General features: G+C 42.6%; 1 protein-coding gene across 13 annotated transcripts in view; it reads left to right on the top strand.

Moving 5' to 3' along the window:
* The window catches only part of LOC125969391 (teneurin-3), a 519,170-nt gene that overhangs the window by 478,440 nt on the left and 27,064 nt on the right, over positions 1-13,666 (top strand). For all 13 annotated transcript variants that reach the window (XR_007481537.2, XM_049721351.2, XM_068650689.1 and 10 more), the window contains 2 exons: positions 1,700-1,869; positions 2,687-2,813. Coding sequence is in view for 12 of the 13 variants with exons in the window: in XM_049721351.2 (XP_049577308.1) it covers positions 1,700-1,869; positions 2,687-2,813 (297 nt within the window). In the remaining variant the exon portion in view is untranslated. The remainder of the gene's footprint in view (positions 1-1,699; positions 1,870-2,686; positions 2,814-13,666) is intronic.

Here is a 13,666-nt window from a genome sequence, read left to right as displayed (position 1 = left end):
CATTGCCTGTGACGCAGCAGTAGTACCGCAGCAACGCGGAAGTGTGCACGCGAGTTATTAGCAAAGAAAGACTGGACACAGAAAGTTTTTTTAAAGCTTTAATAACATACCTTAACATTTCTTTCCAAACACTGCCTGTGACGCGGCAGTAATACCGCAGCAACACGGAAGTAACACAGCAAAGTCACAGACGCGGCGGTAACACAGCAGCAACACAGCAGCAACACGGTAGCACAACACTAACAGGGCTGGTTAAAAAAAACATACCAGTAAAAGTAAAAAAAGAGCCGTCTTCATCTTCCTCCTGTGCACTGAAACCATCGAAGTCTTCCTCCTTAGTGTCCGATTGGAATAGCGTTAGATATCCTTCGCCTCACACTTTCTCAGTCCCTCTTTTGTCGTCGGTTTTATGCATTTCTTCGAGTGTGAAGAGGGTCTGTTCAAGCTAATCATGCACGAAGCGCTAAATTACATTAAACTAGCAAGCGACACGTATAGCTTAAAAGCGGCATCGTATGCATTTCTTTTGTCCCCCATAATGACGGTTTGTGTATAAAAGCTTCCTGTCTTTGTGTGAATGCGGGTGTGTGCGTGATGCGCGAGACGATCACGTCTTCTTCGGCGCATTATCTCTTCTTCGTCTGTCTCGCTCTTGCTTCCTGCTAGAGCGCACCCTGGAGACCGGAGGCCGTAAAAATCCATAAGTACGCTCTAGAGTAGACACAAGATAATGTCATCAACATCGACTGCCTTTGGCTTAAAAGCGGCATCATATGCATTTCTTTTGTCCCCCATGATGACGGTTTGTGTATAAAGGCTCCCTTTCAGTAATGTCCGACTTGATCGCGTTCTGCGTGATGCGCGAAATGTAAACACAAACTAGCACGTCTTCTTCGGCGCATTATCTCTTTTTCGCCTGTCTCGCTCTTGCTTCCTGCTAGAGCGCCCCCTGAAGGCCGGAGGCCGTAAAAATCCATAAGTACGCCGCGCTGCCGTTTAAGGTTCAAAGTAACCTTCTGAATAAAATGCATTAAAAGTTCACATTCATTACAACTTGTTTTTGGTGAACAAAGTGTCAGAAGAATTGAATTTAAATGCTGATTGAGTGGGTTTTAATACAATGCAGATGGTCCAAACAGCGCCACTGCTTTGTGTAATCTCTGAGTGATATGGCAGAGTAAGAGAAAGGGTTTAGAGCACAGGTGTAAAACTCAAGGACCGGGGGCCAGATACGGCCCGCCACATCATTCTATGTGGCCCGCGAAGACAAATTGTGCATCAAATTCGTGTGTCATTACTAGTTTGTTTTGTAGCTTTTACTGTATATAATAGTGTTAAGAGTAAAAGTGATCAAGTCATCACAAAAATCACAAAAAAAAATCTTATATAAGCCGCACCTGACTATAAGCCGCAGGGTCCAAAATTATGGAAAAAAGTCACGGCTTATAGTCCGGAAATGACGGTATATTTCTATTATTTATTTGGTTGCATGTCAGCTGTGCGATGTGTGTGACGTGGTACCGTTAAGTCTGTGCTCTAAAGTGTTTGGCTGACTTGGACTGGGTGAAATACTCGCAGAAACTCAAGGACTCAGGGCATCCCACCTCTGCACTTTAACATTAACAGACAAATTCACCACTACTGGGCAACTGCCTTGATTTCCTTGTAAGATGTGAACATATCTCTCTTTCATTCAAAGGTGAATGGAAGGAACCTATTGTCTGTAGATTACGATCGCACTTTACGAACAGAGAAGATTTATGATGATCACCGGAAGTTCCTTCTGAAGATCATTTATGACACCCAAGGGCATCCGACACTCTGGGTTCCAAGCAGCAAGTTACTCGCTGTTAACCTGACATACTCCAGGTAATCATCTGTGTCCTGAGGAATTTACACTAATTTGTTTGATCAGGATTGTTATGTAATTCTATGTATTCAGTGTCAAATCACTTATTATAGGCCACCTTACACACGGAGTACTTTTGGGACCCTAGTTATTAGAGTTTAGAGATACACCAGAGGGAGAGAGAAAGCAATGTGTAAACCTGAATTGTTTTCTTCTCGTCTTTTGTTAAATTCTAACACAGTTACAATTCTCTGTTTGAATGGCGCTTATGTTACATTCAAACACAATTATGTTTTTTTTAGTTACGTGGCACTTTTTGTTTTCTTCCCATTCCTTTCTTGTCACATTCTAACCAGGGCTATCAGTTTAACGTGTTAATTAAATGAATTAATTACATTGCTAATTAATTGCTATAAAAATGAGCACAATTAATCTTGAGTGGCAAGTCAATGCTGACTTGTAGGCTGCAGTGACACCACTTGATTCCTGCACCACTAGTCAACAGTCAAATTCAAATGCACTACTCAGCATCCCATCAGATCCCACACTTTGATTTTATGTAACTTACCATCAAAGATACTTTTCTCAAAAAGCCGTTTTCTTTTGCAGTATCTTTGCCGCAGACACACAGATTCTAAGAACATCTACAAACTATTGCTCAACAAGGTAGACAATGTCAGGGAGTGATTAATCAACATCTATTTTAGCTGTGGTCTAATTTTAAAAAAGGAAGATAACGACTTAAAGTAATGTAGTACAAGGTAGCCATCTAAGTTGCAATTTTTAAACACTCATATTAATGTGATTTGACTAGTGTGGTTTTCTGTGTGTGTGCAGTACTGGGCAGGTAACTGGCTTGCAAAGGGGTCCAACCACAGAGAAATGGGAGTATGACAGTCAAGGAAGGATAATTTCCAGAGTATTTGCTGATGGAAAGACATGGAGCTACACCTATTTAGATAAGGTAAAGGAGAGCTACAGTTTATACACAGTTACTATGGACAAATGGTTACACTTTTATTGCTGTATTTTACTACTAACTTTTGGCAGCATCATACGATATCAAATTAAGTCCGACTGCTTATTTATACCCATATCCATGTGCAGCAACTCTACCAACTCAAGGGGAAAGAGAGAAGCCCACATCCATCTTTCTTTTAGTGAAGTACAAAGAGAGATGTGTCTGCAGAGACATGATAAAAAGATAAATGACACACTCACACACACATACACACACCTACACACACACACACACACACACACACACACACGCACACACACACACACACACACACACACACACACACACACATACTAGCAAACTGACTTAAAAGGTTAGTTCTGTGTTCCTTCCTTGCACAAAGCTGTAAATTTGCAAGCAAATAGGAAGCACCATTAACTGAAGACTGTTCCCTTGTGGAGGGTGTTAAGTGGGAAACAAGGGAAACAAACTGCGTGAAAGTTGCTCTTCATAACTGACAGACCTCTCATGGCTCACAGTTAGCTTATGAGAAGATCTTTATTGGGTCAGTTTAAAAATAAAAAACTACACAAGAAAAGCTTCTTTAGATTCTCACAAAAAGACATTCCATAATAAGAAGTTGGGCTGTTTGATCATTGACTGCTTTATTACAGTGTTACAGATAGCTAGGATTGTTTTTGATTCGCAAAGGGGGAAGTTCACGGAAGCACCTCTGTTAGAGATTTGCTCACTCCAACTTATTTTGCAAGAACCACACGGGAGACAAGGCAAGTTCTTTTAGACACCTGCAGGTGGAGAGATCACTCGCTACAGGAATGAAATCTGGAGCCTCTCCCAACTGCAAAGGCATATTTATTAAGAGAAAGAGTGGGGGTAAGAGTAGACTGAATAGGAAGCCCTTGTGCTCTAGTCAAAACATATCAGGGGATGTTTTACGACCTTGTGTAGGATGAGACAAGGTAGGTTATTTATTACCGGTTGCATTCCAACATAATCATACGATAAGGATAATTTGAAAAACCCTAACAACCTCTTCCAGTCATACAGTCACTCACAAGTCGAAGAGCACAGTGGCAGAATAAGTGGCTGCTTTATTCTCTCTTTCATCCAATTCATATTGTGTCAAAATTACTTACTCAATCCGCCTGATATCGTCATCTTCGTATCGCTTCTCTTTTAATGAAATGTCAACATACTTCGATGTGTGGGTGACGGACGCCAAATCGACCCCTTTGGCTGCCCAACAACATGTCTGATGTAAATTAACGTAACATAACCCTGTATGAGCCACTAGAAGGACTCTTGTGCATTCCATGCATTGCACAATAAAACTCTCGATGAATTTGAACACTGGCGGGGTTAACATGAAGCAAACAGTTTTTGACTGTGTCCAACACCAAGAAAATACCAGTGTTTTGTTAGCTTTATGTTATATGTTATTTACCGTGTTGATTGCTAAGGAAACTAAACCTGCAAGTATTCTTCAGAGTTTCATCAACCGAACTCTCTTTTTCTTTCGTATTTTCAAGTGCAAGGCACATGTCCTAACACTCCGTTTATCAGCCCCGGGAAGTGACTACATAGGGCAGGGGTGTCAAACATATTTTTGTCGTGGGCCGCATCATAGTCATGGTTTCCTTCGAAGGGCCATTGATATTGCCAACCCAAATAAATGTCTGAATGTCTCAAATTATATATAGTGTACGGTAATCAACAAACTAGTGAATGACTAGATGAATAACTAGTTTTCAAAACAGAGACTAAGAAAAACTGTTAACATATTTTAAAAATATGAATGGTAATAAAAATTGCTAGCAATAGAGCTATTTTTTAAAAGTGAAAACAATTTGTCATTTTAATATTGACATAAATTTGATGCACAATGTGTCTTCGCGGGCCACATAAAATGATATCTGGCCCCCGGCCCTTGAGTTTGACACATGTGACATAGGGTTTAGTCACTTAAGACCCCTTCAGCTGCCTCAAAACATGCCTTTCCAAAAAAACAACACTTTCTATACAACACGCTTTCGGTTTCCGATTCCCAAATTCTAGACCCCAAAGTCCGCGTAAAATCGAGATTTAGGTGTATATTCTACAGATGTGAATGTGAACCACTAATTGCTGCCTTACAGAAAAAAAATAGTTTTACAGACTTAGGGGAGTACAGTGTTCCCTTGCTATATCATGGTTCACCTCTCGTGACCTTGCTGTTTCGCTGATTAGGAGTGTCAATGTTTATTTATTTATGTATTTATTTATTTATGTATTTATTTATTTATTAGAATAACCAAGATGGCGGCGCGCTCAGACGCTGCGGCTTACGGCTCCCCCCTTCAGTGTTTGTTTTTGCATTTCCTATGTGTCTATTCGTGGACTTTTTGTATTTTTGCTTCGGCGGCACACCACTACAGCTGACAGGACCTCGTAGACATTGGCTATCGACATAAGACCGCAGTCTCGAGGGAATTTCAATACAGCCAAAACATCCCGGACGAACTAGCAAGACCGCCGGACACTCCGTGGATTGTTGTCGGGACTGGAAAGGAGTCAGTCCTGGACTACATCAAATTCTGCATGGTGTTAGGTTACGGATTCTAGTTATTGATCTGACTCCAAATTGCGATCAACACTTAACACATAAATTGCTATGTCCTAATCCACACACTGGCGCACCTAACAATTTTGCGAGTTCGTTCTGTCAAAGAGAAGACCAGTAGATCAATCAGACCAAATTTACCAATTGTTTATTCCTGACAAAGCGCACTAATACAGGCCTGGGTCCCGGGTCCCTCACACTAAAACTCGTGCGTTTTTGTGACCACCAAAAGACGACACATTCTTCCGGGTTGCCCAGTTTTAAAGAAACACAATATGAATATTAAAGCATGCAAAATATTGTGAGATGATTGGTGGATGGCCATCTCCTCCCCGGTCCAGGTGCCGCTGAGGTCAGACGGTTGGGTTTTCCCCTCGAAGGCCGGTCTCATAGACGTGCTGTTGTTCTTGTTCCTAACCGACCTTGAGATGGTCTCCTCCGGTACTCCCTATCCGGGCCTATTCCACAACACTTCGAAGAAAACAAGTTCATGCAGTTTGTCTGCACATTCCTCGCCCCCCACCAATCCACACGTGCACTCTAATACTAGATATTAATATGATTATAAGTTTAACACAACCTTAAAAAATATGTCTGCAAACTCCCAAAAGCACATTTCCCTTTAATGGGAACCGTATGTGTGGACAAACCCATTCGGGTCTTTCCCAACCAGAAATCCTGGATGACCAGCCAGGTCCGCTCACTCCTCAGGGCCCGTGACTCTGCCTTCAGGTCAGGCGACAGAGCCCTTTACAGCTTAACTCGGGCTGAACTGAAGAAAGGGATTAAAAAAGCCAAAGCGGAGTACATGAGGAAGATGGAGTCTCACCTCGCCAGCAACAGACCACGAGAGGTGTGGCAGGGCATCCAGACCATCACCAATTTCAGGAGCTGTGCGGTGACGTCAGACCCAGGTGAGTCGCTGGCAGAGGAGCTCAACTGCTTCTTTGCCCGCTTTGAATCACCTCAGCCTCACTCACCTGCTGTAGCCCTCCCCCCACCCCTCCACTCACTGTAAAGGAGCAGGAGGTGAGGCGTGTGCTCCAGGCAGTAAACTCCAGAAACGCTCCTTGTCCAGATGGAGTACCTGGCAAAGTGCTCAGACAGCCCACCAGCTGTCCCCAATTTTCTGCAGGATCTCTAACCTCTCGCTGGCACAAGCAGTCATTCCTACCTGCCTGAAGTCAGCCACAATAATCCCGATACCAAAAAATTCACCCCCAATCAGCCTCAACAACTACCGCCCTGTTTCCCTCACCCCAGTAATAATGAAGTGCTTCGAGAGACTGGTTCTCCAACACATCAAGGACTGCCTTCCCATCCCACACTCGACCCCCGTCAGTTCGCATACCGGGCGAACAGATCCACGGAGGACGCCATCACCATAGCTCTGCATGCTGTGTTGAGACACCTGGAACAGCAGCAGAGCTATGCGAGAATGCACTTTGTGAACTACAGCTCAGCTTTCAATACCATTTCATCCTAAATGTTCTGGTCACAAAGCTGGACACTCTGGGCCTCCCCCCTCTCACTTGCACCTGGATCAAAGACTTCTTGACCAACAGGCCCCAGACGGTGAGAATTGGCCCCACCTTTCCTCTACACGCACACTGAGCACTGGTTCACCACAAGGCTGTGTGCTGAGCCCTCTCCTCTACTGTCTTCATACCCATGACTGCAGTCCGGCCCACGGCAACAACATGATTGTAAAATTTGCTGATGACACCACAGTCGGGCTGATCTCAAATGGTGACGAGATAGCCTATAGGGAGGAGGCCCAGAAGCTCACAAACTGGTGCTCTGCAAATAACCTGGTTCTGAACACCAAGAAAACAAAGGAGATCATCGTGAACTTCAGAAGGAAAAAAAGAGATCCCCTCCCTATGCATCAACAGCGAGATTGTGGAGAGGGTCCACAACATCAGATTCCTGGGAGTCCAGATATCTGATGACCTCTCCTGGACACGCAACACCTCAGCTGTCATCAAGAAGGCTCAGCAGCGTCTACACTTCTTAAGAGTCCTCAGGAAGAGCAGTATGGATCGGAAGCTTCTGCTCGCCTTCTACCATTCCTCCATTGAGAGCCTGCTGACGTACTGCCTCACCACCTGGTACGGGAGCTGCACTGCTGCAGATAGAGGGAGGCTACAGAGGACAGTCAAAGCAGCGCAAAGGATCATTGACTGCCCTCTCCCCTCCCTGATGGACATATACAACACCCGGTGCGTCAGCAGAGCTCATAACATCATCAAAGACAACACACATTCTGCCTCCCAGCTGTTTGAACTGCTTCCTTCTGGGAGGCCCTACAGAGGCATTCGAACAAGGAGTACCAGACTGAAAAACAGTTTCTTCCCAAGAGCCATCACTGCTCTGAACTCTGAGAGAAAACAACACTAGCTATAAAACAACACCGACACTCCTTTAAAACTATGTGCAATAACTATTTACCCTTTATTATTTACTTTCTGTCTAAACCTCATTCATGTCAATACATATAGCCCCACATTGAACATACTGTAAATAAGATTATTTAACCTTCATTCTTAGACTAATAGCTATACTGTAAATAAGATCTTTCATTTTTATTCTCAGACTTCCTTTTATACTTTTTTAAATTTTGTATGTTTGCACTAGGAAGGGAGCAGCTATCTTCGCGAATTTTGTTGTACAACTAAGTTGTAAAATGACAATAAAGGGCCATTGTATTCTATTCTATTCTATTCTATTCTATTATTTCTTTATTTGGCGGTGAAGGAATGGTATATGGCAAATAGAGTGCACTTTATAGTTCTTTTATCAACACCATTCTTCATTTTGCATTTAAAAAATATAATCCATTTACCAGAGGTGGGCATTTTACCTAAGTTTGCCGGTCCATCATTGACATCCATCAGTGGCCTGGGCACCAGTCTGTCATTGTCAGTTTGTCATTTGTTTCAGGTTGAACGAAAGTGTAATTGTCAGTCTCAGTCTTCCGTTACTATTTCAAGCGGTTTCGTCATTGCTTCTGTCCGTCAATCAATCGTCAACACACAAAAAAAGAGACAGACAAAGTGGCTGGGGAGAGTGAACTCTGGGCTTCCCTGCTTAGGCTTATTCCCCAGTAACCCAACCCTGCATAAAGGAAATTGGTGGCTAAATGGTACTATATTATTGGTACAAAAATAAATGCTGCCCTTTTTGCCTGTCATATGTTGATGTTGTTAAAATTATATTAAGTGCTGATATTCGTTTGATTTGCTACACTTACAGAGACATTGGCAGTATCTCAAAGCAATTTACGAGAGCGCCAGCTGGTGCTGCATGATGAGCGTGTGATTGAACCAGTTACCTTAGTTTATAGCCACAATCATCATGGAAAAATGGGTGGTTGAGACCAGTGACGTGTGGTGAGGTTCATGACTGGGGAGGCACTGACGTCCCCCCCCCCGCACCGGTAAAATGTGTCCGACACATTACGGTGTCACAAAAAAGGTTGGGGAACGCTGGTCTAGAGTATCTTATTCATTATTTAATTTGAACTATTTTAATTAAAATCACATAGCAGTCTTCACACATCACAACACTCAATAAAGCACATGGAATCAAAAACCTGTTTTCGATCGTGCGTACCACTCCGTTTGAAAAGACAAGTCCTGTTGTCCGATACAAACCTTTTAACTCTGGAGTTGGTCTTCCTTTACTGATGACCTCCTGCTTCGACCGAAAATCCATAGTTGAAAATAGTTTGGATATTTAATCTTCCATTGTAAAACGATGTGTAAAAAAAATAAAAAAAAATAAAAAAAATAATGTAAAACGAAATAAATAGACGACTGCTCCTCAGTTGTTCACTGTAAATTTGAACTGGAGGTCACTTATTCTACAGGTGGGCGCATAAAGCATCCCGGGATAACTAGCACTCTCTGCCATAAGGCTCGAGAACTTTTTTCTTTGCCTCCGTTGGGTCTCTTTTCAAAGCCATTTTGTTCATCTAAAGAAACACGACGTTACAGACAGATGACAAAAAACATTAGATATTATATACATCAGCTTAACTACGGAAATGAGTTAATATAGCCACAGTATTTGAACACCTAAACAGAGACATAGAGACAGACAGCAGTTCAGTCTAACTGCAGAGCCTGTCAGCTCAGGCAGCCATGTGATTATGCAATCCTCAGAGGAGGCAAGGCAGGAAGTTGGGTCCCCCGAGCGTATCGTCTTCGGTTTTAACATAACTATAAAAATTCTGCGATTTTGGTTCAAAATGATGCAAAACTACTGAAATTAAAAGGAAAATGACTTTATAATAAAAACAATTGAATTCGTTTTTTCCCCTTTTCATGATGGCAGGGGAGGCGTGGCCGCCCTTGCCTCCGCCCTTGCCTCCTCTGACCGCACGTCCCTGGTTGAGACACCACTGAGAAGCACAAACATTACTGTGAACCTGAGAAAGTCCATATATTATGCAGAGAAGTAACTAGGAGTACAGTAATCCCTCATCAGTTCGTGCGTCACCTTTTGCGGCTTCACTATTTCGTGGGTTTTTACAGGGGTACCAGACGTACTCCGTCGCGAGCTCGACGATATGCAAGCCTTCGCTATGCTCTTTTAAGATATCGAGTTTCATAGCGATAGTCTCAGGGGACATACTGTTTTGACACTGCTAATGCTCTGAGACGAACAGGGAATGGCAGAGCAAAGGAGAAAAGGCGGGAGGAGACTGGTTTGTCGGTCCGTAAGTCAAAAATTGATTTGTAAGTAGTAGATGCAAAGAATAGTACAGGTACCACTGGACATAAATATACCGTTTCTATTTCACGGATTTTCGATTATCGCAGGTGGTTCTAGTGGTTGTGGAACGCAATTCACGAGATAAAAGAGGGATCACTGTATAATATACAGTGGGGCAAAAAATATTTAGTCAGCCACCAATTGTGCAAGTTCTCCACGCAAGATCTCACCCCGTGGGGTCAAAATGACCACAAGAACGGTGAACAAAAATCCCAGAGAAAAACGGAGGGACCTAGTGAATGAGAGAGAGCTGGGACCAAAGTAACAAAGACTACCATCTAGTGCAGGGGTGGGCAAACGTTTTGACTTGCGGGCCGAATTGGGTTCTAAATTTTGACCGGGAGACCGAACCAGGAGCAGATGGATTTAGTGTTTGTGTGAATATAAACGACATGTAAAGGTCATTGCATAAAAGGTTTTGGCCTTCAGTAGGTAGTAAAGTGCGGATATTTAAAAAAAAAGCTTTTTGAGAACTAATGCATTTATAACCGGAATTAAAAAAAATATTTCACCAAAAAACTACTATCAGTGATTCTCATTAAATACGGCACTGTTATTATGAATAACAGTTTCCATCACTTCAGCGCCTACAAGTAAGATTTGTGAAAGATGTTTATCTAATGAGGCGAAATCACATCAAACGTCAAACATTCTGACCAAACACATCATCTTGAAGAATCAGTGAAAGAATACATCTAAATAAAATAATAAAAAATTCAAAACGGCAACACGGTGACAGATATCTGAAAATCAGAGCAGAGCTTTAACTCACAAACACCCGGTGACAGAGGTGAAGAATCGGGAAACACTTCCTTAAAGTCGGCCTTAAGAACTTTAAAAGTTAAGATTAGTCGCAAACTGGTGGTCCATCAATGTCCTTGAGCATCCTGCATTGTTTGAAAATGAGAATGGTCGCTAGTTTCAATATGTCAAATCCTGCACTTTTCAAACGTAAGCGACCGGCTGTCCGTTTAAAGGGTCAAAATTCTCCTTTACCCCTGCTGCTGTAACCCAGCCCTCATGGGGAGACGAGAGTTAAATCAGCCGGAATTCAGAAAATATTCGTCCGAGTGCTGACCACCTCTAAGAAATCAACTCTGAAGGAGTCAATTTAATCTTTTCAGAACGCCAATCCCTCTCAAGTCAAGCGACGCTCGTGTAGGGTAACTAAGGCCGAGACACAGCATCAGAACGACCGTGTTCCTTCTCCTGGCGGCTATTTTCCTGTGATTTGGAGCTTTTCTTAAATCTCGGATATATTTAGGGGTCTTTGTTAAGATAACAGGTTATTTTACACTTGCGCACACTTGCGCATAGCTGAATTTAAGATAACTATTTCGAACCAGATCTGACAATTCCTGATGTCAAGGATTAAAGCTGTCTTCGCTTTAAAAAGAACTGAACGGTTTACAGTATGACTATGATAGAGAAACAAAAGAGATTTAAAATATAAAAGACCATAATAATCATTAATTGAAATTAAATGATTATAAAGTAGAAATTTAATGAATAAGTAAGAAAAGGAGTTACAAGTCTCAATTGTTCGAACAAACAACAATAATTCCACTCACCAATCTCAATAAGCAAAATGATTAAGTTTCGAAGTTCTCTCGATCACCAATCTCAATAAGCAAAACTATTAAGTCTCAAAGTTCTCTCGATTGCAACTCTCAAAAAATATAGCAAAAAGAGGAAAAAGACATAAGGTATAAAATGCTATTTTCATGTTTTCCCATTACAAATAATGGGAAAACATTAATCCGTCCCAAGCAAATGAGTAGGTAATGTATAAATAAATAATATAAATAATAAACTGAATTAACGGAGTAGGCTAGGCTGGGGAATGTATTACTGTATCTGTAGCAACTCGCTTGTCTGTTTCATTCTAATAGTAAAAGATATCTTTTTAAATTGTGAGGGGAAAAAAAAGCACATCAAAACATGTTTTTTATTTTTACCAATGAAAGACAACATTTCAAAGATCATGTGAAAGAAAACAGTAAAAACGTTTTCTTAATTTAAAAAAAAAAAGCAGAAATTCTAATGAAAGATAACATACAGTATACGTACTGTATCAAAGTTTGTGTGGCCGTTTGGTAAGATCAGTCGCCCCTCTCACAACATCACTTCCTTGAAGAGCGTCTTTGTTTTTTAGGATCGAGCTTATTGTCGATTTTGCGATGCAAAATTCCCGCGCCAACTCTGACGCACGCAAACCGGACTCATATTTTGCGATTAATTCTTTTTTAAATTTAACCGTTTTGCGCACTACTTTCCTCTTTTCGCCATGATCAGCTTTACTGCTCCCACTTACTTCCTTTGGAGGCATGATTAGAGTTGATGCAATCCTCAGAGTAACGAGAATGTAATAACGAACGGAGTCAGTTGGCATGCGGGTCCTCTCGGCTCATCTCGCGAGGTTCGACAACCGAAATTTCGTCGGACATCCGAAGCAAAAAAATCTGGAATTTTTTGTTCGAACGTCCCAGTTCGAAAACCGAGGCTCCACTGTATGTATACGTGTGTGTGTGTGTGTGTGTGTGTGTGTGTGTGTGTGTGTGTGTGTGTGTGTGTGTGTGTGTGTGTGTGTGTGTGTGTGTGTGTGTGTGTGTGTATATATATATATATATATATATATATATATATATATATATCCATCCATCCATTTTCTGAACCGCTTAGTCCCCACGGGGGTCGCGGGCGTGCTGGAGCCTATCCCAGCCGTCATCGGGCAGTAGGCGGGGTACACCCTGAATTGGTTGCCAGCCAATCGCAGGGCACACAGAGACAGACAACCAATCGCACTCACACTCACACCTAGGGACAATTTGGAGTCTTCAATCGGCCTACCAAGCATGTTTTTGGAATATGGGAGGAAACCGGAGTGCCCGGAGAAAACCCACCCGCGTGGAGAACATGCAAACTCCACACAGGGAGGGCCGGAGGTGGAATCGAACCCGCACCCTCCTAACCGTGAGGCGGACATGCTACCTAGTGCGCCACCGAGCCGCCCCTATATATATATATATATATATATATATATATATATATATATATATATATATATATATATATATATATATATATATATATCCATCCATCCATCCATCCATCCATTTTCTGAACCGCTTAGTCCCCACGGGGGTCGCGGGCGTGCTGGAGCCTATCCCAGCCGTCATCGGGCAGTAGGCGGGGGACACCCTGAACCGGTTGCCAGCCAATCGCAGGGCACACAGAGACAAACAACCATTCGCACTCGCACTCACACCTAGGGACAATTTGGAGTGATCAATCGGCCTACCAAGCATGTTTTTGGGATGTGGGAGGAAACCGGAGTGCCCGGAGAAAACCCACACTGGCTCGGGGAGAACATGCAAACTCTGCACAGGGAGGGCCGGAGGTGGAATCGAACCCGCACCCTCCTAACTGTGAGGCGGACGTGCTACCCAGTGCGCCA

This window comes from Syngnathus scovelli, chromosome 5 (assembly GCF_024217435.2).
Source record: "Syngnathus scovelli strain Florida chromosome 5, RoL_Ssco_1.2, whole genome shotgun sequence".
Taxonomy (NCBI): Eukaryota; Metazoa; Chordata; class Actinopteri; order Syngnathiformes; family Syngnathidae; genus Syngnathus; species Syngnathus scovelli.
This window is presented reverse-complemented; position numbering and strand designations above follow the sequence as displayed.